This window comes from Agelaius phoeniceus, chromosome 5, assembly GCF_051311805.1.
Source record: "Agelaius phoeniceus isolate bAgePho1 chromosome 5, bAgePho1.hap1, whole genome shotgun sequence".
Taxonomy (NCBI): domain Eukaryota; kingdom Metazoa; phylum Chordata; class Aves; order Passeriformes; family Icteridae; genus Agelaius; species Agelaius phoeniceus.
In genome coordinates, this window is record NC_135269.1 from 72788903 (window position 1) to 72807809 (window position 18907).

An 18907-nucleotide genomic window follows, 5' to 3' on the forward strand; every position below is an offset into this window, starting at 1 on the left:
TAGACACATTTGTAACAATTTATTGAATGAGGCAATAATAGACACTGGGAAAACAAGGGGGGGGTCCATGCTCTGCTATTTGCCTGGTTTTTGTCTCTTTTTTTTGGGGGGGGGGGACTAAAAGAACCTCATTTCATTGCCAAAGAAACACTGACTTGGAAAGCCACCGACATCTTCACAACGACGATAAAAAAATAATCATTAGAAAAAAAACCAAACCCAAAAAACGTCATGAATTGGAGAACCAGGACTGTTTCTATGGAAAGATCTCCCTCCCCTCGGAAAAAGGACCCAAGAACTGTATACAAAGAACATTGGATAGGTTTGTTTTTGTGGGTTTTTGTTTTTTTTCCCCCATATAAAACAAGTAAATACAAGAATCTGAAAACTCCCTCGAAGGCAGAGCGAGACGTGGAGAACTTGAACGGCCACTTGGAAATGATAATAAAAAACCCCCCAAAATAACCCCAAAAATTAAATCCCATGGGAAGTGCTTGCAGGGGGGGAAGGGGTTTGGTTGGGCACGAGGGTTTGGCCCATGGGGATGCTGAGTAAAATCTGCCCCCCAAAAACACCCCCACCCCACCCCAAAGGCTTTTTGAACCCTCCTGGGAAGGATTTTGGGGTTAAAACCGTGCTGGGAGAGGCACAGGGCAGGACCAGGATGGGGCAGGGGCTGGGGTGAAGAGGGGCCCCCAAAGGGAAGGGTCTCACTCGCATCCCCCCTCAGGCAAAGCTTTTCCTGTAGGAATTGCAGGAGCAGAGGTTGGGGCTGGCAGCAGGGACTGGGATGAGCCCGAGGTGGCTCCTTTTTGAGGGAAATCCCAGGAATGTGGTGGGAAAAAAGGGGGGGGACACAGCCAGAGCCCCTTTAGAGGCGCTTCCGCTCCAGTCTAGAGCCACGAAATAATAATAACAATAACAACAACATCAACAATAATAATAATAATAAAGGAAAAAAAAAACAAAAACAACCCCGAGGATGTAAAATGGCAGGTAGGAGAGCAGAGAAGTAGGAACAGGTCTCCAGTGTGCACCAAGGGAGCCCAGCGGGCGCGGATCCTCCGGCAGGCTCCTGGAAGAGCATCATCCCTTCGGGAGGTCTCCATCCACCCCCCTGCAGTCACACATGCATTTCTTTTTTTTTTTTAATTTTTTTTTTTTTTTCCTTCCCAGGAGAGGAGTCTTTTTTTTTTTTTTTCCCCAAAATTTTTTTTTTTTCCTTTTGTGGTTTGTTGGTTTTTTTGTTGTTTTTATTTTTTTTCTTTTTTGTTTTGTTTTGTTTTGTTTGTTTATCCAGGGTGGGTTTTTCGGAATATAAAAGTCCATATTAAAATCTTTGATACCTAATTTGCTGTCGAGGTCGGTGCTGGCTGAGGGTGTCCGTGCTGCCCCCCAGCCTCCTCCTGCTCGATCCCACGTGGGGGAAAAGGGGGCATAAAGGGTCGCTGTATTTTTCTTTTTCTTTTCTTTCCAACCTCCTCAGAATCAAAGTCCCGTCACAATTTGGCTTCTCGTTCCTCCGAGAGCAGAGTGGCGCTAGAAAAATGCACTTTACACACATCCTCTGCCAGGATTTGGTTGGTTTTTTGGTTTTTTTTTTTGTTTTTTTTTTTCTGTTTTTCTCGATTAAAAAAAAAAAAAAAGAGAAAAAAAAAAAAAAGAAAAAGAAAAAAAAAAAAGTTTTTTTTCCAAAGCCAGGAGAGATTCAAATGCCACCTGATTGCATCTCTGGAGAGGCGTAAAAAATCTGCAGTGGAGGAGGAGGCTGGGCAGGGTGGGGCTGCTCCGGGGTCACTGGTCCAGGGTCACCACCTCCACCGCCTGCCCGTCCATGGTGACGGCCGTGTCCGCGATCCGCGTGGTCACCGGCGCCATCGCCACCTGCACCGGGCCGTTCCCCTGCGCCAGGCTGGTCACCACCGTCTGGTACATGCTCACCGGGATCTGCACCAGCCCTGCGGGGACAAAGGGACACCCGCGGCGTCAGGAGAGGGGACAGAGCTGCCACGGGAGCTGCCCAGGGCTCTGGGGCTGCCTCTGGGGGTGGCTCTTTGGAGCTCTCCCACCTGGAGGGGATTCTCTACTCTGTGAGGACCTGGAGCTGCTGGGGTGAACCCAGAGAGGCCCTGGAGCTGCTGCAGGGCTGGAGCCCCTCTGCTCTGGAGCCAGGCTGGGAGAGCTGGGAATGCTCCCCTGGAGAAGGGAAGGCTCCAGGGAGAGCTTCCAGCACATTGCAGGCCTGCAGGGGCTCCAGGAGAGCTGCAGAGGGACTGGGGCCAAGGCCTGCAGGGACAGCACCCAGGGAATGGCTGCCAGTGCCAGAGGGCAGCCAGGGATGGGATCTTGGCAATGAGGAATTCCTGGCTGGGCTGGGATTGCCAGAGCAGCTGGGGCTGCCCCTGCATCCCTGCAGTGTCCAAGGTTGGACAGGGTTTGGAGCACCCTGGGATATTTGAAGGTGTCCCTGCCCATGGTTTGGGTTAGAACTGGATGATCTTCAAAGTTCCTTCCCACCCAAACCATGCCATGACTCTATCCATGAAAAGCAGCAATCAGGAAGGAATTTTAGGACTTTAGAACGTCAGGAAGTGGCGCCCCAGCCGTGTCCAGGCTGGGTGGATGATCTGTGCCTTGGTGGCCTCGCTGAGCTGGACCTGCCCTCCTTGGAGCCAACGGGATGGGAACAGGGATGGGATGGGGTTGAGATGGGTGGCAGCTCCAGGGAAGGAATAAGGATGAGGAGGAAAGAAATAACATCATTTCTGGAGGAGGAACCCAGCCCAGCCATGTTTTGGGGTGGTACAGCAGGGAGCTGCTCAGCCAAACCCATCAGGCCGAGTTTTCCTGGAGCAGGGATTGCTCCCACCCACCCCACAGCCCACCAGGGATCCCCCACTGACAAGGAACACACTCCCCCTATGTTTTCCACTTGATATACCAAGAACTGGGAACTGTGGGGCTGAAGAAGGGATAAATTTGGCTTCTCCCATCCCCTGTAACTCTGCAGGTCACTCCACCAGTGGCATGTGAGAGGATCCCATTGCTGTGCATCCATGAACCCCATTACAACCCTCTCCAACACAGTTCCCTTCCTCCTGCTCCCTCTCCATCCCAGCCAGGTCCTTCTGCCCTCACAGGGAAAGGGCAACAAGCCCTGGCCAAGCCAACCCTGCTCCTGGCACCGGCCCCAGGCTCTCACAGTGTGCATGTGACACACAGCACAGAGAAAGAAAAGCAATCCCCCTTTCTCAGCCCTTCCCCAGCCATGGATGGGTCCAGCAAAGTAGAAACAGCTTTTGCCAAGGCTGCAGGAATGGATCAGATGCCTCCAGGCTGAGGATGGAGCTGGCAAAGCTTCGGGCTGGGAGGAAAACGCTGCAGTGCCAAAGGCGAGTCCTGGTGAGCCAGGAAACACCAACCAAGGTGACAACAAAACAACGGCGCCCCTGAGGGCCACTGTGATGTGAATGGTGGAAAGAGGAGGAAAAAATAGCAGGGAGCTCTCAACAGAGTTGGACAGGGCAGGGGAATGGCAAATCCTGCAGGCTGGGAGGAGAAACTCCATCGTTCTACCCCAGTGTTATCCCTGTGCCCACCTCCACCTTTGGCTTGACCAAGGGGATTTGGACAAGAGAGCTCATTTAGACATTTCAGAAACTACCCACACCTCTGCTGGGGGAAAAACCAGCTTTTTGAGGTCAGCAAATGCTTCCAGCAGCAGCAGCAGCAGCAGCAGCAGCAGCAGCACGGGATGGATGGGCAGCCCTGCCAGGACACCAGGCTCCCGAGCGAGGCTTTCCCGAAAAAGCAGCGCAATCCCCTTGGGCTGAGGAGCAGGGAGCAGAGCTCTGCCCCACCAAGGGCACTGGTTTGGTAACAGAGGCAGCTCTGTGTCCTTGGATAACTCTGTGTGCAGACAGGAAAGCTTAGGAGTTAATCATGCTGACCAGGTGGGTGACCCCGGCGCTGCCTCAGCCCTCCCCTCGGGCTGCGGGGCTGGGAATGCTCCTGATGCCCTGAGGGCTCCTGGCCACACGCCCCAGGCCCAGCCAAGGAACTGGTTCCCTGCTTGGTTGTTCAGCACCAGCTCCCACAGAGGCACAGAGTCAGGAGGAGGCTCCCAGCTCCCTCTGGTCAGTGGGAACTTCAGGAACAGAAGAAATGAGCAAACAGAGCTCGGGCTCAGCCCTGCTGAAGGGAATCTCCGAGCAGACCCCTCGGGGGAACACAGCACATCCCAGTTTAGGCAAGAGCTGGAGCTCTGGCCTGGGATGCACCTCAAATCCGTGCTCCAGACCAACAAGCCAACTAAGCCCTTTGGGTTACTTGGGTTGTTAACCCAGAGGAGATCAAACATGGACAGCCCAGGGAGCAGAGCCACCACCACCACTCGTGGGCCACAGACTGCGCCACGCTCGAGCCACCGCTCTGTCCAAACGTGCCAAAAGCAGACACTGGCGAGCCCTGGGCACCCGTGGGGGTGTTTGGGAAGGGTGAGTTTGTTCAGCCAGGGCTTGGCCAAGCCTGGGCAGCTCTGGGAGCTCCTGGGAAGTCTCGGTGAGAGGCGGCGCGGATCCCGCTCTGCTCTGCGTGGGATTAACACAAATCGCCTCAGCAGATGACGTGGTGGCCCTTCCTGCCAGGGGTGGTGACAAACCAGAGCAGGAGAGGGCTGCAAAGTCTGCTGTGCATTAGGGCAGAGCCGATCGCCCTTGGGAGAGAGACGATTAAAGCACTGAGATGCTGTAATCAGGTCTGGGATTGGCCCCGCGCTGCATCTGCTCAGACCTGCGCCCTGATTAGCCCTAATCTAGCTGGCATATGTTAATCTAAAGCATGGATTTCAGACCCTTTCAATTGTATTAAAAACAGGAAATCCATTAGACAAAAAAAAAACCTAAAACCCAGCCAGCCCCAAACCAACTTCTTGAGTCTTTGGGAAATACATTTGTGCACAGAAAGTGGAGTGGGGCTGTGAGGAACGGGGCAGGCAGGGAATGGGATCCCACTGGAACCTGAGGCTGCTCAGAGCAGCTCCTGCCTGGCAGGGACAGCAGCAGAGGGGAGGGATCACACACAGAGCAGCACAAACCATGCCCATGGGCTCCCAGGAAGGGGCAGCCAGGCTGTGCCTTTGCTTCCCCGCCATGGAGCCCCCAAAAAGCCCCTCCTGTCCTCAGCAGGGGTGAGGAGCCAGCTCCAGGCAGGTGAGCAGGTGGTGGGAACTTCTCAGCACCCTCGTGCTTGAGGGAAGAACCCAAGAGTGGAGATGGCCCCTGAGGGGAGTTTATGGCTCTGCAGGTTGAGATGTCACGAGGAACACTGCTGGGCATGGAGGAGGAGTGGGGACACAAGTGTGGGGTCATGAAACAGCACAGAACTATTGCTCTTGGGAGTTCTTTTATGGCACAAAATGGAAAATGCACAAGGACTTGAGCCATCACCTTGGAGCCCCTCAGAGAGCACAGGACACTGTCTGGTTTGGAGCAAGGCAAAATGATGAAAACCCAGATGAAAACCCTGATGAAAACCCAGATGAAAACCCAGATGAAAGCCCAGAACCTCAACTGCTGCTGCTATTGGGGATCCAGTGGATCCAGAGGTGAAGGTTGACTCTTCTTGCTCTGGTTTCTTGGGCACCAAAGGCCAGGGTCAGGAGTGAGTGACCTCACCAGTCCCTCAGCCCCCTGTTTCAGCACCAAATGGAAAAGGCTCAAAAAAGTGGAATTTTCCACTGGACTTTCTTGGCTGTGGATGTCCAACTCCTCCAGAGGAGTTTGTTTCCATCAGCACTGGGGGAAACCAGAGCAAGCTGTGCTGAGCACCATCCTGCTGAGGCCTTTTGTGGCAGATACTCCTGCACCTTCTCCTTCCCCTCCTCTGGAGGCAGGGCTGGGGAATCCAGCTGAAATTCCTGTGCTCAGGAATGCACTGCAGGGCCCTGGCTCACAGGGCAGCAGGCACCATCTCATCACCACACTCCCTGCAGAGCCAAGGGTGACTTCGGAAGATGTGATGGAAGAATTTTTGTCAATGATTCAGAATGAGTGGATTTTAATACACAAAAAAAGAAAATCAAGCCAGAAGACCTCCAAAAAATGAAATGTTTGCCCTTGGTGGGCAGCACAATAAAGGGGCACTGGGCATGCTTTGATCTGTCTTTCCAGGTGTAAAACATCAAGGTTGATGCAGGTAAGTAGGGAATAATCATCTTTTCTGATTGTCTTGCCCCCAGTAAGACACGAGCTTGAAGTGCAGCACGGAAACCTGCACTTAGGAGGTGGAAAAATCCCAGATGACAGCTGAACAAGGTTGGTGAAGCTCTGGAGCAAAGTCTCCATCACTGGAGGTGTTTTAGAGGAAGTAAGATTGAGGCTGGCTCAGGAGAGGGGCTGGTCCTACAGAATCCTGGAGCAAAACCCATTTCTGTCCTCACCAACTGCACCTTCGGACAGCACCCAGAGCGTTACTGCCAACACTGCTCAACACAAATGGTAAAATGTCCCACAATTGATATTTTATTAGATGTTTCCTTTGACTGGGAACTGGGTTTGTGAAGATTTAAAAAAAATATCCTCTTGACCACCTTCTTTCTGGGGAACTGACTGCAGAGGCCTTCAAGAGGTGGAGGGAGGGGACAATCAGTGGGCACCAGGGTGTATTTTCAGGGAGATAAACCAGTTTCTAACAAGGTCCAGGCACAGCAGCTGAAATGAGAGCTCTCAGAGTCAGGTGTTACCCTGACAAATGCTGGAGTGCCAAACCAAACGTGTCCCTTGAGGCACGAGGTGCTGACGTGACACCCCAGAAGGGATTTCACCCAAAGCCAGCCTCAGAAACAAAGCATTTCAGGAATCCCACCACACTCCGCAGTGCCAGAGGAGCAGAAGACATCTCTCAACACAGACACTGGGTTTAAGATAAGATGAACTGAAAGCTCACCCTCCATCTTTTACCACCTCAGCTGCAAGATTGACTCTGACATCTTTCAGGATGATAACTGGAAGGATTGTTCCCATCAGAAATGGCTCAGTGCCCCATCTCTGGAAGCGTCCAAGGCCAGCTGGGACAGGGCTTGGGGCAACCTGGGATAGTGGGAGGTGTGGCTGGAACAGGATGATCTTTGGTCCCCTCCAACCCAAGCTGGTCTGGATTCTGTGATGCTGACAAACCACAAAACCCCCATGCAGTGATGCAAGCTCTGAGAGCTTTCCAGGCTCACAAGTCACAGCTCCTCCCTACAGAACCCCTGTGCCAGCCAGGTCAAAATGTGAAGGCTTCTCCACCAAATTATCTGCAGGAAGCTGCAGTCCTCATTCAAGATCCTCCATCATCTGTCTTTACAGGAGCTACTCTGGTCAAAACCCCAATAAAGAACAATTTAATGAGGCACCTGAGGCTTTGATATCAAAGATCAATTAAGTTACGTCATAGCCCTGACTTCTCCTTAGAAGGGAAGATAAATGCAGGAGATGAGATCCAACATTCCCATCCACAGCTGCACAGGATGCAGCCCTGGAGTCACTGCCTCCTTCCCTGCATCCACCACACCTCCATGGTCACAGCTCACCTCTCAGACTGTCCCTGGGGGGGTCTCCTGCCTGCTTAACATGGTCAGTGACTCCTTCCTTCCTGGGCTTTCCAAGGAATGCCTGGATGTGCCACCAAGGGCTCTGGGCTGGGGGACACAGTGGGGATTGGGCACAGCTGGGACTTGGTGACCTTGGAGATCTCCTCCAACCTAACTGATGCAGTGTGGGATTCTGGTTCCTCTGGATCTGCTGCAGGGAGTTTTCCCTCTCTGCTCACTCGGGGCAGCGGGAGTTGCTGTCTCAGTGACCCCCAAAGCAGCAGGAGTTGCTGTCTCAGTGACCCCCAAAGCCACTGGTTGATCTGGGACACCATGGGAACGGGACAGGCCAGGAGGCAACACCACATTTACACAGCTCAATCTTCCTCCCACCCACTCAGCTTCAGCATGATGTTGGTATTTTGCAACAAGGTGTTGTTTTAAATAAAATCCAAACATCCAAAGTTGAGGTTTACCTCCAAATCTTGGTCGGGGACCAACCTTCCTTCCCTGGCTGGGAGCATCAGCATCTTTGGGACACTCCTGGTTTCTTCCTCCCTATGAAGAGGGAAGGGCCACGGCCTAGCCAAGACCTGAAACATCTTTGGCTTGATCTCCCTTATTTCTTCTTAGATCTTTTGTGGGGGCTTTGAGTTTTTGGGGTTTGTTTTGGATGTTTAGGGAGTTTTTGGACTTCTTTTAAGGTAGCGGCACTTGGAGACAAAATCCACAGAGCTGGAACTCCTGACTGACAGGAATTATCTCCCCTGGAGCCTCAGCACTTCCATGGAAAGAAGGGAATTAAATCCCATTGAGCCAACATGATGCCCAGACTCTTCCCTGGCACAGCAAAGACCCACAGTCTGCAGCACTGGGGACAAACATGTCCTTCACTGGTGACACCAGTGCCACGGACCTGCCTTTGCAGCAAGGACAGTCCCAGGAGGAAAAAAACTTGCAGTGATGTTTAACATGGGAAACAATCTGAAATCCCAGCTTTTCTCTTTTTTTTTTTGATGGAAAAACTCCCAAGAAAAGGGTGCTTGGGAATAGCAGAACAGCAGTTTGGTGTCCTGGGGGTGGATTAGCTCCACACTTTTTGATTTGCCTTACCTGAGGCCATCTGTCCCCTCCTCTCCCCTTCATGGGGTGAGTTTAGAGCTGGAGAACAGCCCCTGGGCATCACCTGAGGCAGAACTGAGCTGTCCCTGCTTAAACTCAGTCCTCACCTAGACCTGCCCCTCTAGTGCTGGGTCTCCAGGGCATGGCACCTTAAACTGGAGTTGATTTGTCACTAAGGAGAGGTGACAAACCCAGGGAATGTGTCTGCCTGTGGGAAGGAAGGTTTTTCCTGGGCTCCAGGGCTGGAAGCTTAGAGAATAACCTGTCTAAGCCTCCCTGATGAGCTGGCTTTGGCGTGGACACACCTGAGAAGATTAGAAGTCTATCGTGGTCAATCATCTCTACACGAAACACAGATAAAAATAGAGAAAGTCCAAACCTCAAAGGTCTGCTCCAGCTGGGCTCTGCTTCCCCCACGATCTGCTGGGTGCTGGTACAAAACAGGGGTTATCTGTGCCCAGCTTCTCAGGAAATGGGGAGAGGAAACAACTCAGGATAAATCAGCCTGTTCCTCTCCTCAGGAATCAGGTGTTAAACCGGTGAACAAGATTCTGAACAATCACCTCAAAGGGATCCCTGGTAGATTTTGCCAAAAATACTTTGCTTTTAACATCCCCAGGGGCTCTCCCAGAGGGAGAGATGGATTCTTATCCTGCTTTTATAAACAGCTTTTAGTGTCCTGTATTTTCCATAATTTTTTATTAATGGCTACTGTGTGAAGCATGGCAGGGCACCACCTAAAATTACAAAACCATTTTATTACCTGAGTGAAATCACCACATCCCAAAGGCATTTCAACCCCAAACGGTGTTCAGGCACAAAAACCAGACAGACAGAGCCCCTTTAACCCCAAGAAACACCAAGAGGGACCTAAAGGTCCAAGTGCAAAACCAGCTAAATCCCAACATTCCAAACTACCACCACAAAAATCCACTCACCTGATGAACCCTCTGCCATGTTCCACTTGCAGCACGAATAGTCTGCTGCTAGGATGCCTGACAATGAAATGCAAATGTAAAAGGGGAGATACTACAGCTGGAGAGGGGGATTTAGTGGGGTGATTAATGTATTCATAGGAAATGCATCCTTTGGTTTACTGGGTGAGTGCAAAAATTCAGTGCCCCCACAGAATTAGCACCCCAATATCAGGCAGAGCAACTAAAATATTTCTAATTCCATACAGAACATGGAGTGTGTAAGTGGGAGGTAAAGTGGGAGGTAAGAATAAGGCACTGCCAGATATTTTACCAACATTTAGATGTTGAATTGGCCCAGAGAGGCCCACTGAGGAAAGTCTGCAGTGAAATCCATCACAGAGAAGCTCAGGCCGCCTCCAACAAAGCTCTCCACAATTCCCACCGTGAGAGACTAATGAGGAGCAGAAATGGCTGCCAAAGTGGAATTTCCACATATCCCAGGAGCACGAGGCTGGGAAGTTCATGGAATCCAGGCACTCCTTGGGGCCTGGGAGGAGCTCCATGTGATTTTAAGGTTCGGGGTGCCTGGCAGGTTTCAGCGGAGCCGCTGCCGACGGATCGCGAGCGAGCACGGACGCGGGCACATCCTACAGAGCGCTGAGCACATGGAGACATAAAGCAGCCATTGTGCTGGCAGAAAGGCAATCTGTAACCAGATAGGCCCTGGCTCCATCTAAAAGCCATTTTCCCAGCATTTTTGCAGATTTGCTCCCCAGGAGCCTTCCCTGCCACAACAGGGTGCACATTCATGGCCAACCGGCGGGTCCGACGCCTCGGGTTCTCCCTCCCTGCCCCATCAGTGCCTCTGTGCCAGGGAATTCTGTGCTCCTAACCCAACAGAGGTGGCTTCAGCCCCCCAGCAGAGCCTTTGGAGGAGGATAACTCCTTGGGAAAGCATTTAAAGCTTTACCTTGGTATGGAAAGCTGCAGCTGTGGTGATCTGCTGGAGCCTCACCTCGCACCAGGTCCTGCCCAGCTACCAGGAGGTAAGTTTGGCTTTTTTCCTCAGGGGAAAAGGGGCTGGAAATGCACCTGAAGGCTCCTTTTTTTCCCTTCACCTCAAAGCACAGCCTCCAAATCCAGCTAGAAAAGCATCCCTGCTGCAAATCAGCACATCCCCTCCTGCAGCAGCCTCCTGGGCTTTGGTGTCCACAGCCTGTCCTTTATAGGACAAGGGACACATTTGGCCCAGTTTCCCCCCAGGTAGGACCTGGCCCATCCTCAGCGAGGTAAGCAATAAATCACAGTGAAAACACAGCTCAGATGTGGAACTTTTCATGTAAAGAGCAAGTTTTTACAGTCCACATTCCTCCTGTTTTGTACACCACCGTCCCCCGCTGCCCGGCAGGTGAGATGGGCTCCCACCTCGCTCCCCTGAGAGTATTTATCCTTGGAATGCTGCTGCCTCTGGCAGATTCCTCCCTTTTAAACTCTGCACATCTGGTGCTAAAAACACAAAGTTTGGGCTCTGGCCTGGTGACTGAAGGCCAGAACTTTTGTGCTCCAACCATCCAGGCCTGGGGGTTGGAAGGATCCTTTGCACACCAAGAGGAAGCAATGATGGGTGCAGGGAGAGGGATCAGTTTGTTTTCTCAAAAAGGAGATTTCCAGCTGTTTTGTCCCTGTGGATGTGCAAAGTGGAGATTTGTGGCACATGGACCTGCACAGACAAAATCTGTGAGGAGAATCAAGCAGTGCAAGAGCCTGTCCTGTCCTTCCCAGGCAGACAGAACAGGTTGAAAAATGAGAGAGCTGGGGTGGTGGTGACTGGAGAATTCTGGTTTTTATTTGCTGGGATGATTCAGGCCCAAATCCCCACTGCTCTGGCTCAGATGGGAGGCCCACAGGTGAGGAAGCACTTCTCCAACAGCAGCAAATACACAGAAACCCTAAAACCCAGCTGAGTCCAAGCTGGACTTCAAACCTCTTATTATGTAATTCCTATTTGGAAGTGCAACTCAAACTGGTTTTTTTTTTTTGAGAGAACACACCAGGAACCTCTGAGAAAGACATCATAACTCATCCTTGGGTCAGAGCAATGGGAAATAACAGAGACCAAACTCACTGCTGGCTCTGACTGAGCAGAAACCCCCTGGCTGCTGATCCCTGCCACTTCAAAGGAGCTGAACATCCCCCATTGATGCCAGCAATAAAATTCCACTTCCATTAGCTCCATGTCCACCACTTAAAGGCAGCAGTCCCACTTTACACACCAATTAGAGCTCCCCTAATGCTTGGCAGTACAAAGCTTTGGGGTTTTTGGTTGTTTCCCCCATGGGAAGAGGTGGAAGGGAAGAGATCAGGCGGCTCAGGGGAACAGCAGAGAGCCTTTCACTGCGAGGGCTCTGCTCAATCTGCCCTAGGCCAGAGGAACAGATGGTCCCTCCCGAGGGCTGGGCTGTGGCTTACAGGGAATAAGGGATTGTCTCAGGCCACTGGTGGACAATTTACTGCAGCCACTAACACCCTGCTGGTGGTTTCTGCTTGAGAAACCCAGGGATTCCACGGCTACGAAGCAACTGCTGCCTACCTGATCCCAGGCACCTCATTCCTGCAGGGAACTGAGGGGAATTGCTGCCTGTGAGGTGCAGGAACCTGGCTCTCAGGCTAAAACCACCTGCTTTAGCTGTCATCAGCTCCCTGGACTTGTCAGCACCAGCACACACTCACTGACCTTCCCTTGGGAGGCTTGCAAGGTTAAAACCATGGGGAAAAGGGAGATGGGGAAGTTCAGGGATCTGAACAACAAGGGGGCAAACCCACAGGGAAAGGAAGTTTGCTACAGTCTGTAAGCTGGGGGTGGGAATAATAAACCCATGATTAATTTCAAACCAATGCCAAGCTAGTGTTCCCTCAGTCTGTATCTTCTCCAGGGCAGAACTGAACTTCCCATGGGCAGATGGCAAAAAGTCCATTGAGTATCCCAGGAGCAGAACAGGGTCCACATGAGCCACCAGAAAGTGTTACCCAGAGAGAGGAATTTCTGTAACTGTGAGGGAATAAATTATGCCAAAAAAAATATGGAGGGTGGGAGGCAGAAGTCAAATGCAGGCTCAAAAATGCCACTCATGGTTTTGGAAAATATTCAGAGGAAACCACTTGAGGAGAAATGGCTTTCTTAAAATTCTTGGAACCTGTTCTGCAGCTCCACAAGGGCTCCCAGGAGGCATCCTGGAAGTGAGGGCTCCTGCCCTGGCTTTTCAGGGATGGCTCCAGAGACATCCAGTGGGGCTGGGCTCGTGCAGCCTCTCCCAGTGTGTGTGGAGCAGGGAAAATAGGGCGATTCCCTGGAATCTTCCTGCACAGCTGTTTACCCTCTGAGGATTACTGCTGTCACATGAGCTGCTTTACAGCAAAGCCAAGCTGTCTCCACGAGCTGAGAAGGTCACTGGGAGACAGGGCCCTGCAGGGACAGACACATCACCCTCCTCTGCCTTCCCAAAGGGACACCAGGCTGTGGGAAGGGCGTTCCTGATGCTCAGAGGGCAAGGGAAGGTGGTTCTGCCTCCTCCCCTCTGCTCAGCTGGACTCAACATCACAGGAGGGAAATCCCAGTGCTGAGCCACTGCTGTCCAGGGACCAGGCTCCAAGCAAAGTGCTGGAAACTGGAAGAGTCCTTATGGTGACAGATTTGCCTTCTCTTCCCTGGGTGCCCACCAATGTTTGGGACAAAGCCACCCAATGGTTACCAGCCAAGGGACACCAAGGTGCAGCTGCATCTCCTCAGGCCCTTGTGCAACCTGCTGATGCCTCAAACAACACTCCAGACAATCCCAGAGCAGGAAATGTCCTCCTCAATCCCGAATCTAATGGCTGAACATCAAGGAAGAGGAAAGAATTTCACTTGGGAAAGCAGAAATCTGAAAGTTCAGTGCAGCCCCTCGGGAAAATTCACTAAAACCTCCCATGTTCCTCACTCTGCCAGGGCAGGGCTGGTGCACAAGGAAAACCTTTCTGCTCACAGGCTCAGGAGCTGCAGGACAGGGCTCTTTACTATGCCCCAGAGGCACAAGACAGATGGGGCTGTGCTTTTAGCCTTTAAAATCAGAGCCTGCTCTGGAGATCCAACGAGGAGGATAAATCCAGGCACCGAGTGAGCCTCTGGGTGTGCTCAGGAAAAAAGCAATGGAGGAACTTGGGAGGTCAGAGCCTGCTGAGGAAGCAGCTGAGGCTCTCAGAAAAGAGGGGCTGAACACTTTTCAAGGCAAAGAAAGCCAAGAGGCAGCTGGAGTTTGGAGAAGTCCATCCAGGAAGTGGGGAACGCACATTCCAGAGAGGAGCGGGGAGAGAGGGAGCACAGAAACCACAAGTGGCCCGCAGGGAGGAAACTTTGGTGTAAAACAAAAGGCCACGAGCTCGGTAAATGAAGAGCCAGCAAACCTCAGCGCAGGGAGCAGCTCCAGGGTGCGGGCAGGGCATTTCTCCTTCCCCAGGGCGGGGGGAGCGCTCCCAGAGCCCCGCTCATTTCCTAAGATGCCTCCCGCAGCAGCGACAGCTTGCTGGGATTTCAGCCAGCTTCCCATTTGGATCAGATTGCACCCTGCACCCGGGGACAGCCATTAAGGGCCCGCAGCTCACAAAGTGCCCTGGGGTCACAGCAGCCTCCTTCCATTCCCGTTTCAGCTCTGCCCTGGGCCAGCCCAGCTCGCAGCCAGCAGGGCACCCCGACGGTGGCAGGAGCTGTGTCCCGCTGTCACCCACCTGCAGGCTGCAGCAGGCTGTGCCATGGGGGTGCAGGGGGGTCAGGGAGCCCCTCTCCATCTGCCCAGGGGAATCCCAGGGAATGAACTCCCAGGGGCACAGCACAGGTGGAAGTGGCAGTGACATCCCCAGCCCTGCCCGTGGTGCAGCACTGTCCCTCCCCAGCATGGATGGGGTGAGGCAGGAGGCCTTGCAGGCCAAAAGCTGCCAAAATCTGCACTGGGAGATGCTGCAGCTGCTCCCCAGCTGTGGGGAGCACTGCCCAGCCTCAGCCCTGGGCTCAGCTGGAGGAACTGCCCTGAACTCCAGGCACAAATTTAGCTCTGCTCTGGGCAGCAGCTCACAGGGAGGGAGAGCTGGGACCACTCTTTGGGGTTTCTGGAGGAGCAGGATGAACAGGGATGGTGCCAGCAGCACGAAACTGCCCTGGATCTCTGCTGTGAAGCTGGAAGATCTGCCAGAGATGGGCTCAAAAAGCTGAGGTGGGGCTGCCACACGCTGCAGATGGTTTGGAATGAGTTGTTACTACAGGGAGAATCCACCACAGGGGAATTTTATCCTGGAGAAAGGAGCAGCGAAGCAGAGCTGGTCTCAATTTTGGCTTCATCTATGTCCACCCAACTGTTTTCTCCAGGCTGGTGGTGCCTGTGGCCCTTCCAGGAGCACCACAATCCTGTCTGGACCCCCTGAAGAAGCTCTGCTGCTCAAGCCTCTGACCAAGGTTAGGGTAAGCATGGAGGAGGAGGAGAAGACCAGGAAAAAGGACTCAGCAGCATCTCTGATGGGTCAGGAGAGATTTCTGCCCCTACCTGTGCCCTTCTCCCTAAGCCAAGGGCTGTAAATAAAACAGCACCAGGCTGGAGAGGTGCAGATTGTCAGGAGAGCAATTCCCTATCCTGGAGCCAAAACTCTGATCCCAGAGGGTGGCACTGCTGAGATCTGCTTGCAGACACCCTTCAAAAACACCTCCATCCTTTCATCCTTTCCATCCCCATTCCTGGGCTGGAAACAGTGGCAAACAAGGAAATGTTTCCTTGTGCTTTCAGATGTATTTAGAAGAAGATGCCAACTCTACTGGCTGCCATTCCTGCCCTGCCTGGCTTCAACCACATCTCTTTTAGACAGGGGCTTGTCCAAGGATTAAAATTCCCATCTACTACAGACACCCCAAAAATTTTGCTGTGACCAAAGAGCCACGGGCCCTGCCAGCCCCAGCCACCCAGAGGGGACCAGGAAAGCTCAGGGCATGGCTCTCAAAGCCAAGTTGTTGGGGAATTTCACACAATAAATGGAAAAAAAACCCCTGGAATTTAACGTGAATGCTGCTGGTGGTAAAGGCAACTGAAAGGTCACTAAGGGATCACAGAACCATGGAATGGGTTGGGTGGGAAGGGACCTCAGAGCCCATCCAGTGCCACCCCTGCCATGGCAGGGCCACCTCCCACTGTCCCAGGCTGCTCCAGCCCCAGTGTCCAGCCTGGCCTTGGACATTGCAGGGATGCAGGGGCAGCCCCAGTTGCTCTGGCAATCCCAGCCCAGCCAGGAATTCCTCATTGCCAAGATCCCATCCCTGGCTGCCCTCTGGCACTGGGAGCCATTCCCTGGGTGCTGTCCCTGCAGGCCTTGGCCCCAGCCCCTCTGCAGCTCTCCTGGAGCCCCTTCAGGGGCTCTGAGCTCTCCCTGGAGCTTTGGTTTCTTGAACACAGAGAAAAGCAGGATCCAGGGAACACAAACACATCCCTTCACCTGCCACAAGGCCTCTTTTCAGCACCCATCCTGCTCTGAGCAGCTCCTGCTGAAGCCACCTGAACTCCTGAGGGGCTGTGAGATGAAGGTGCAGAAGCCTGGAAAAGCATCCTACAAATCCACCAAACAAACAGGCTTCAAATCCAACCCAAACCCACAGGGAGTCCCACTCAAGCATCATATTCAGAGAGTTCCCAGCCAGACTGACTAATTCCTGGTTTTGGGATGAAGAGTCACCATGCAAATTGTGGGATTTAACAGAAAACAACTGGGATCCATCAAATATGAAACTTCCCAACATGACACTCAGAAGACAGTGTCAGATCATCTGAATTTTCCAAGGGAAATTCAGGATCAGCCAAAAGAACTTCAGCTTCCTGATAGCACAGCAAAGATGGGAACTGCTTTAGGTAGTCAGACCTGCTTTAAATTCTTGCACCAGCCAACAGGCAGATCCTCTTTCAAAATTTATGGCTAAAGAAGAAATCCTGCCCAGCCTGGAGTCGCTGGCAGTGCTGCTCCCTTCCCTCTTGCAGCCCAGAACAAAAGGGAACATATTGCAACTATGCTGGGAGAGAGGAGGGCTGCTGTCTATTGCTTTAAATGTAATGTTAATGCCCTGTAATCAGCTTTAATTTTTAAACAGACCCAGCCCTCCTGTCCATTTCCCCTAATTCAGGACACGTGGAAGGTAAATGGCCTGTGCTCAAAGCAGGCCAGCCTGGGCTGTGACAGCTGGGGAGCCTGGCAGGCTCAACTGCCTGATCACAGCAATGCATGTCAGAGCTCACCAGGGGAGGGCTGGAGATGCTGTGAGGTCAGGGAGGAGCCAGGAGACAAGGCCAGACAGGGCACGGCTCCTTAAGGGGCTGGGAGCTCCCTGAGACCAGCAGGAGTGGCAGAAATGATGGAAGGGATGGAAGTGTCCAGGGAAAGGCCTGGGATAAACCCCTCCCTGCCCCAGGGAAGGGGCTCCATAAACCCCTGGGATAAACCCCTCCCTGCCCCAGGGAAGGGGCTCCATAAACCCCTGGGATAAACCCCTCCCTGCCCCAGAGAAGGGGCTCCATAAACCCCTCCCTGCCCCAGAGAAGGGGCTCCATAAACCCCTGGGATAAACCCCTCCCTGCCCCAGAGAAGGGGCTCCATAAACCCCTCCCTGCCCCAGGAAAGAGGCTCCATAAACCCCTGGGATAAACCCCTCCCTGCCCCAGAGAAGGGGCTCCATAAACCCCTGGGATAAACCCCTCCCTGCCCCAGAGAAGGGGCTCCATAAACCCCTGGGATAAACCCCTCCCTGCCCCAGAGAAGGGGCTCCATAAACCCCTCCCTGCCCCAGGGAAGGGGCTCCATAAACCCCTGGGATAAACCCCTCCCTGCCCCAGGGAAGAGGTTCCCTTTGGGATATTGGGAACTCTGGCACAGACACACTGAGCAGGGACAACATCAAGAGCTGAGTCACTCCTGGGGCCTCCCCAGGGCGCTGCCTCCTCCCTCTGTGCTCTCAAAGAGGAGACTTCACATGAGACTTGGATACAGAACAGGGGCACGGAACCACCTGGGAGGCTCCTTGTGCTCCTCAGGCACTTTGTGAAGAGGAGGGAGGCCTTGGGACATCCTGAGTGCTCATCATATCAAAATATCCACAAGAATCATGGAACAGTTTGGGCTGGAAGGGATCCTGAAGATCCAGCTCCAGCCCCCTGTCCCCATGGCAGGGACACCTCCCACTGTCCCAAGGTGCTCCAAGCCCTGTCCAACCTGGCCCTGGACATTCCAGGGATCCAGGGGTAACCACAGCTGCTCTGGACAACCTGTGCTAGGGCTTCCCCCTGCTCCCAGCCTGGAATTCCTTCCCAAAATCCCATCCCATGCAGAGGACCCTGCCCTGTGACAGTGGGAAGCCATTCCTGTAAGCCTCACTCCTGCAAATCCACATTCTACACTGTAAGCTCTCCCTGCAGCCCTCTCTTCTCCAGGCCAAATAAAGACAATAAAATGAAGTTTTTCTCCTCCAAAAGACCAAACTGTCCCCAGAAATAACCATCGTGTGTTCCCACCACGGAAGCCCAAAGGAACCGGGCAGTGCGGGGCTGGTTCCGCCCCACACCTGGAACGGGACCCAGAGCGGGGGAAGCTCCGGCCACGGATGTGGGACAGGGGGGGCTATTTTTAACCCCGGTTGGTGGGCAGACAAATCCTAATCGCCAGCGGCAGGGCCAGGATGTCATCAGCAGGGCCAGGATGTCAGAGCAAAGCCGGGCGGTGGCAGCGAGTGCCAGCCCCGCGTCACGGCGGGATTAGCGGCGGCAATCGGCCAGCACCGCAAACACCGCCCCCAGAGGGGGCTCCGGAGGGCACGGCAAGGTGTGCCAGGTGGGAACGGCAAGGTGTGCCAGGGCGGGCACGGCAAGGTGTGCCAGGGTGGGCACAGCAAGGTGTGCCAGGGCGGGCTCCAAAGGGCATAGCAAGGTGTGCCAGGGCGGGCTCCAAAGGGCACGGCAAGGTGTGCCAGGGTGGGCTCCAGAGGGCACGGCAAGGTGTGCCAGGGTGGGCACACAAGGTGTGCCAGGGTGGGCTCCAAAGGGCACGGCAAGGTGTGCCAGGGTGGGCACACAAGGTGTGCCAGGGTGGGCTCCAAAGGGCACGGCAAGGTGTGCCAGGGTGGGCACAGCAAGGTGTGCCAGGATGGGCACTCTGCAGCCCTTGGGTGGTTCCAAAAGGCATGACAAGGCGTGCCAGGGCGGGCACAGCAAGGTGTGCCAAGATGGGCACACTACAGCCCTTG

General features: G+C 53.5%; 1 protein-coding gene across 1 annotated transcript in view; it reads right to left on the reverse strand.

Moving 5' to 3' along the window:
* NRF1 (nuclear respiratory factor 1) overlaps window positions 1-18907 on the reverse strand; it is a 61875-nt gene continuing 42968 nt past the window's right edge. The window contains exon 11 of the mRNA XM_054630815.2: window positions 1-1958. Coding sequence (XP_054486790.1) covers window positions 1795-1958 — 164 coding nt within the window. The 3' untranslated portion in view covers window positions 1-1794. The remainder of the gene's footprint in view (window positions 1959-18907) is intronic.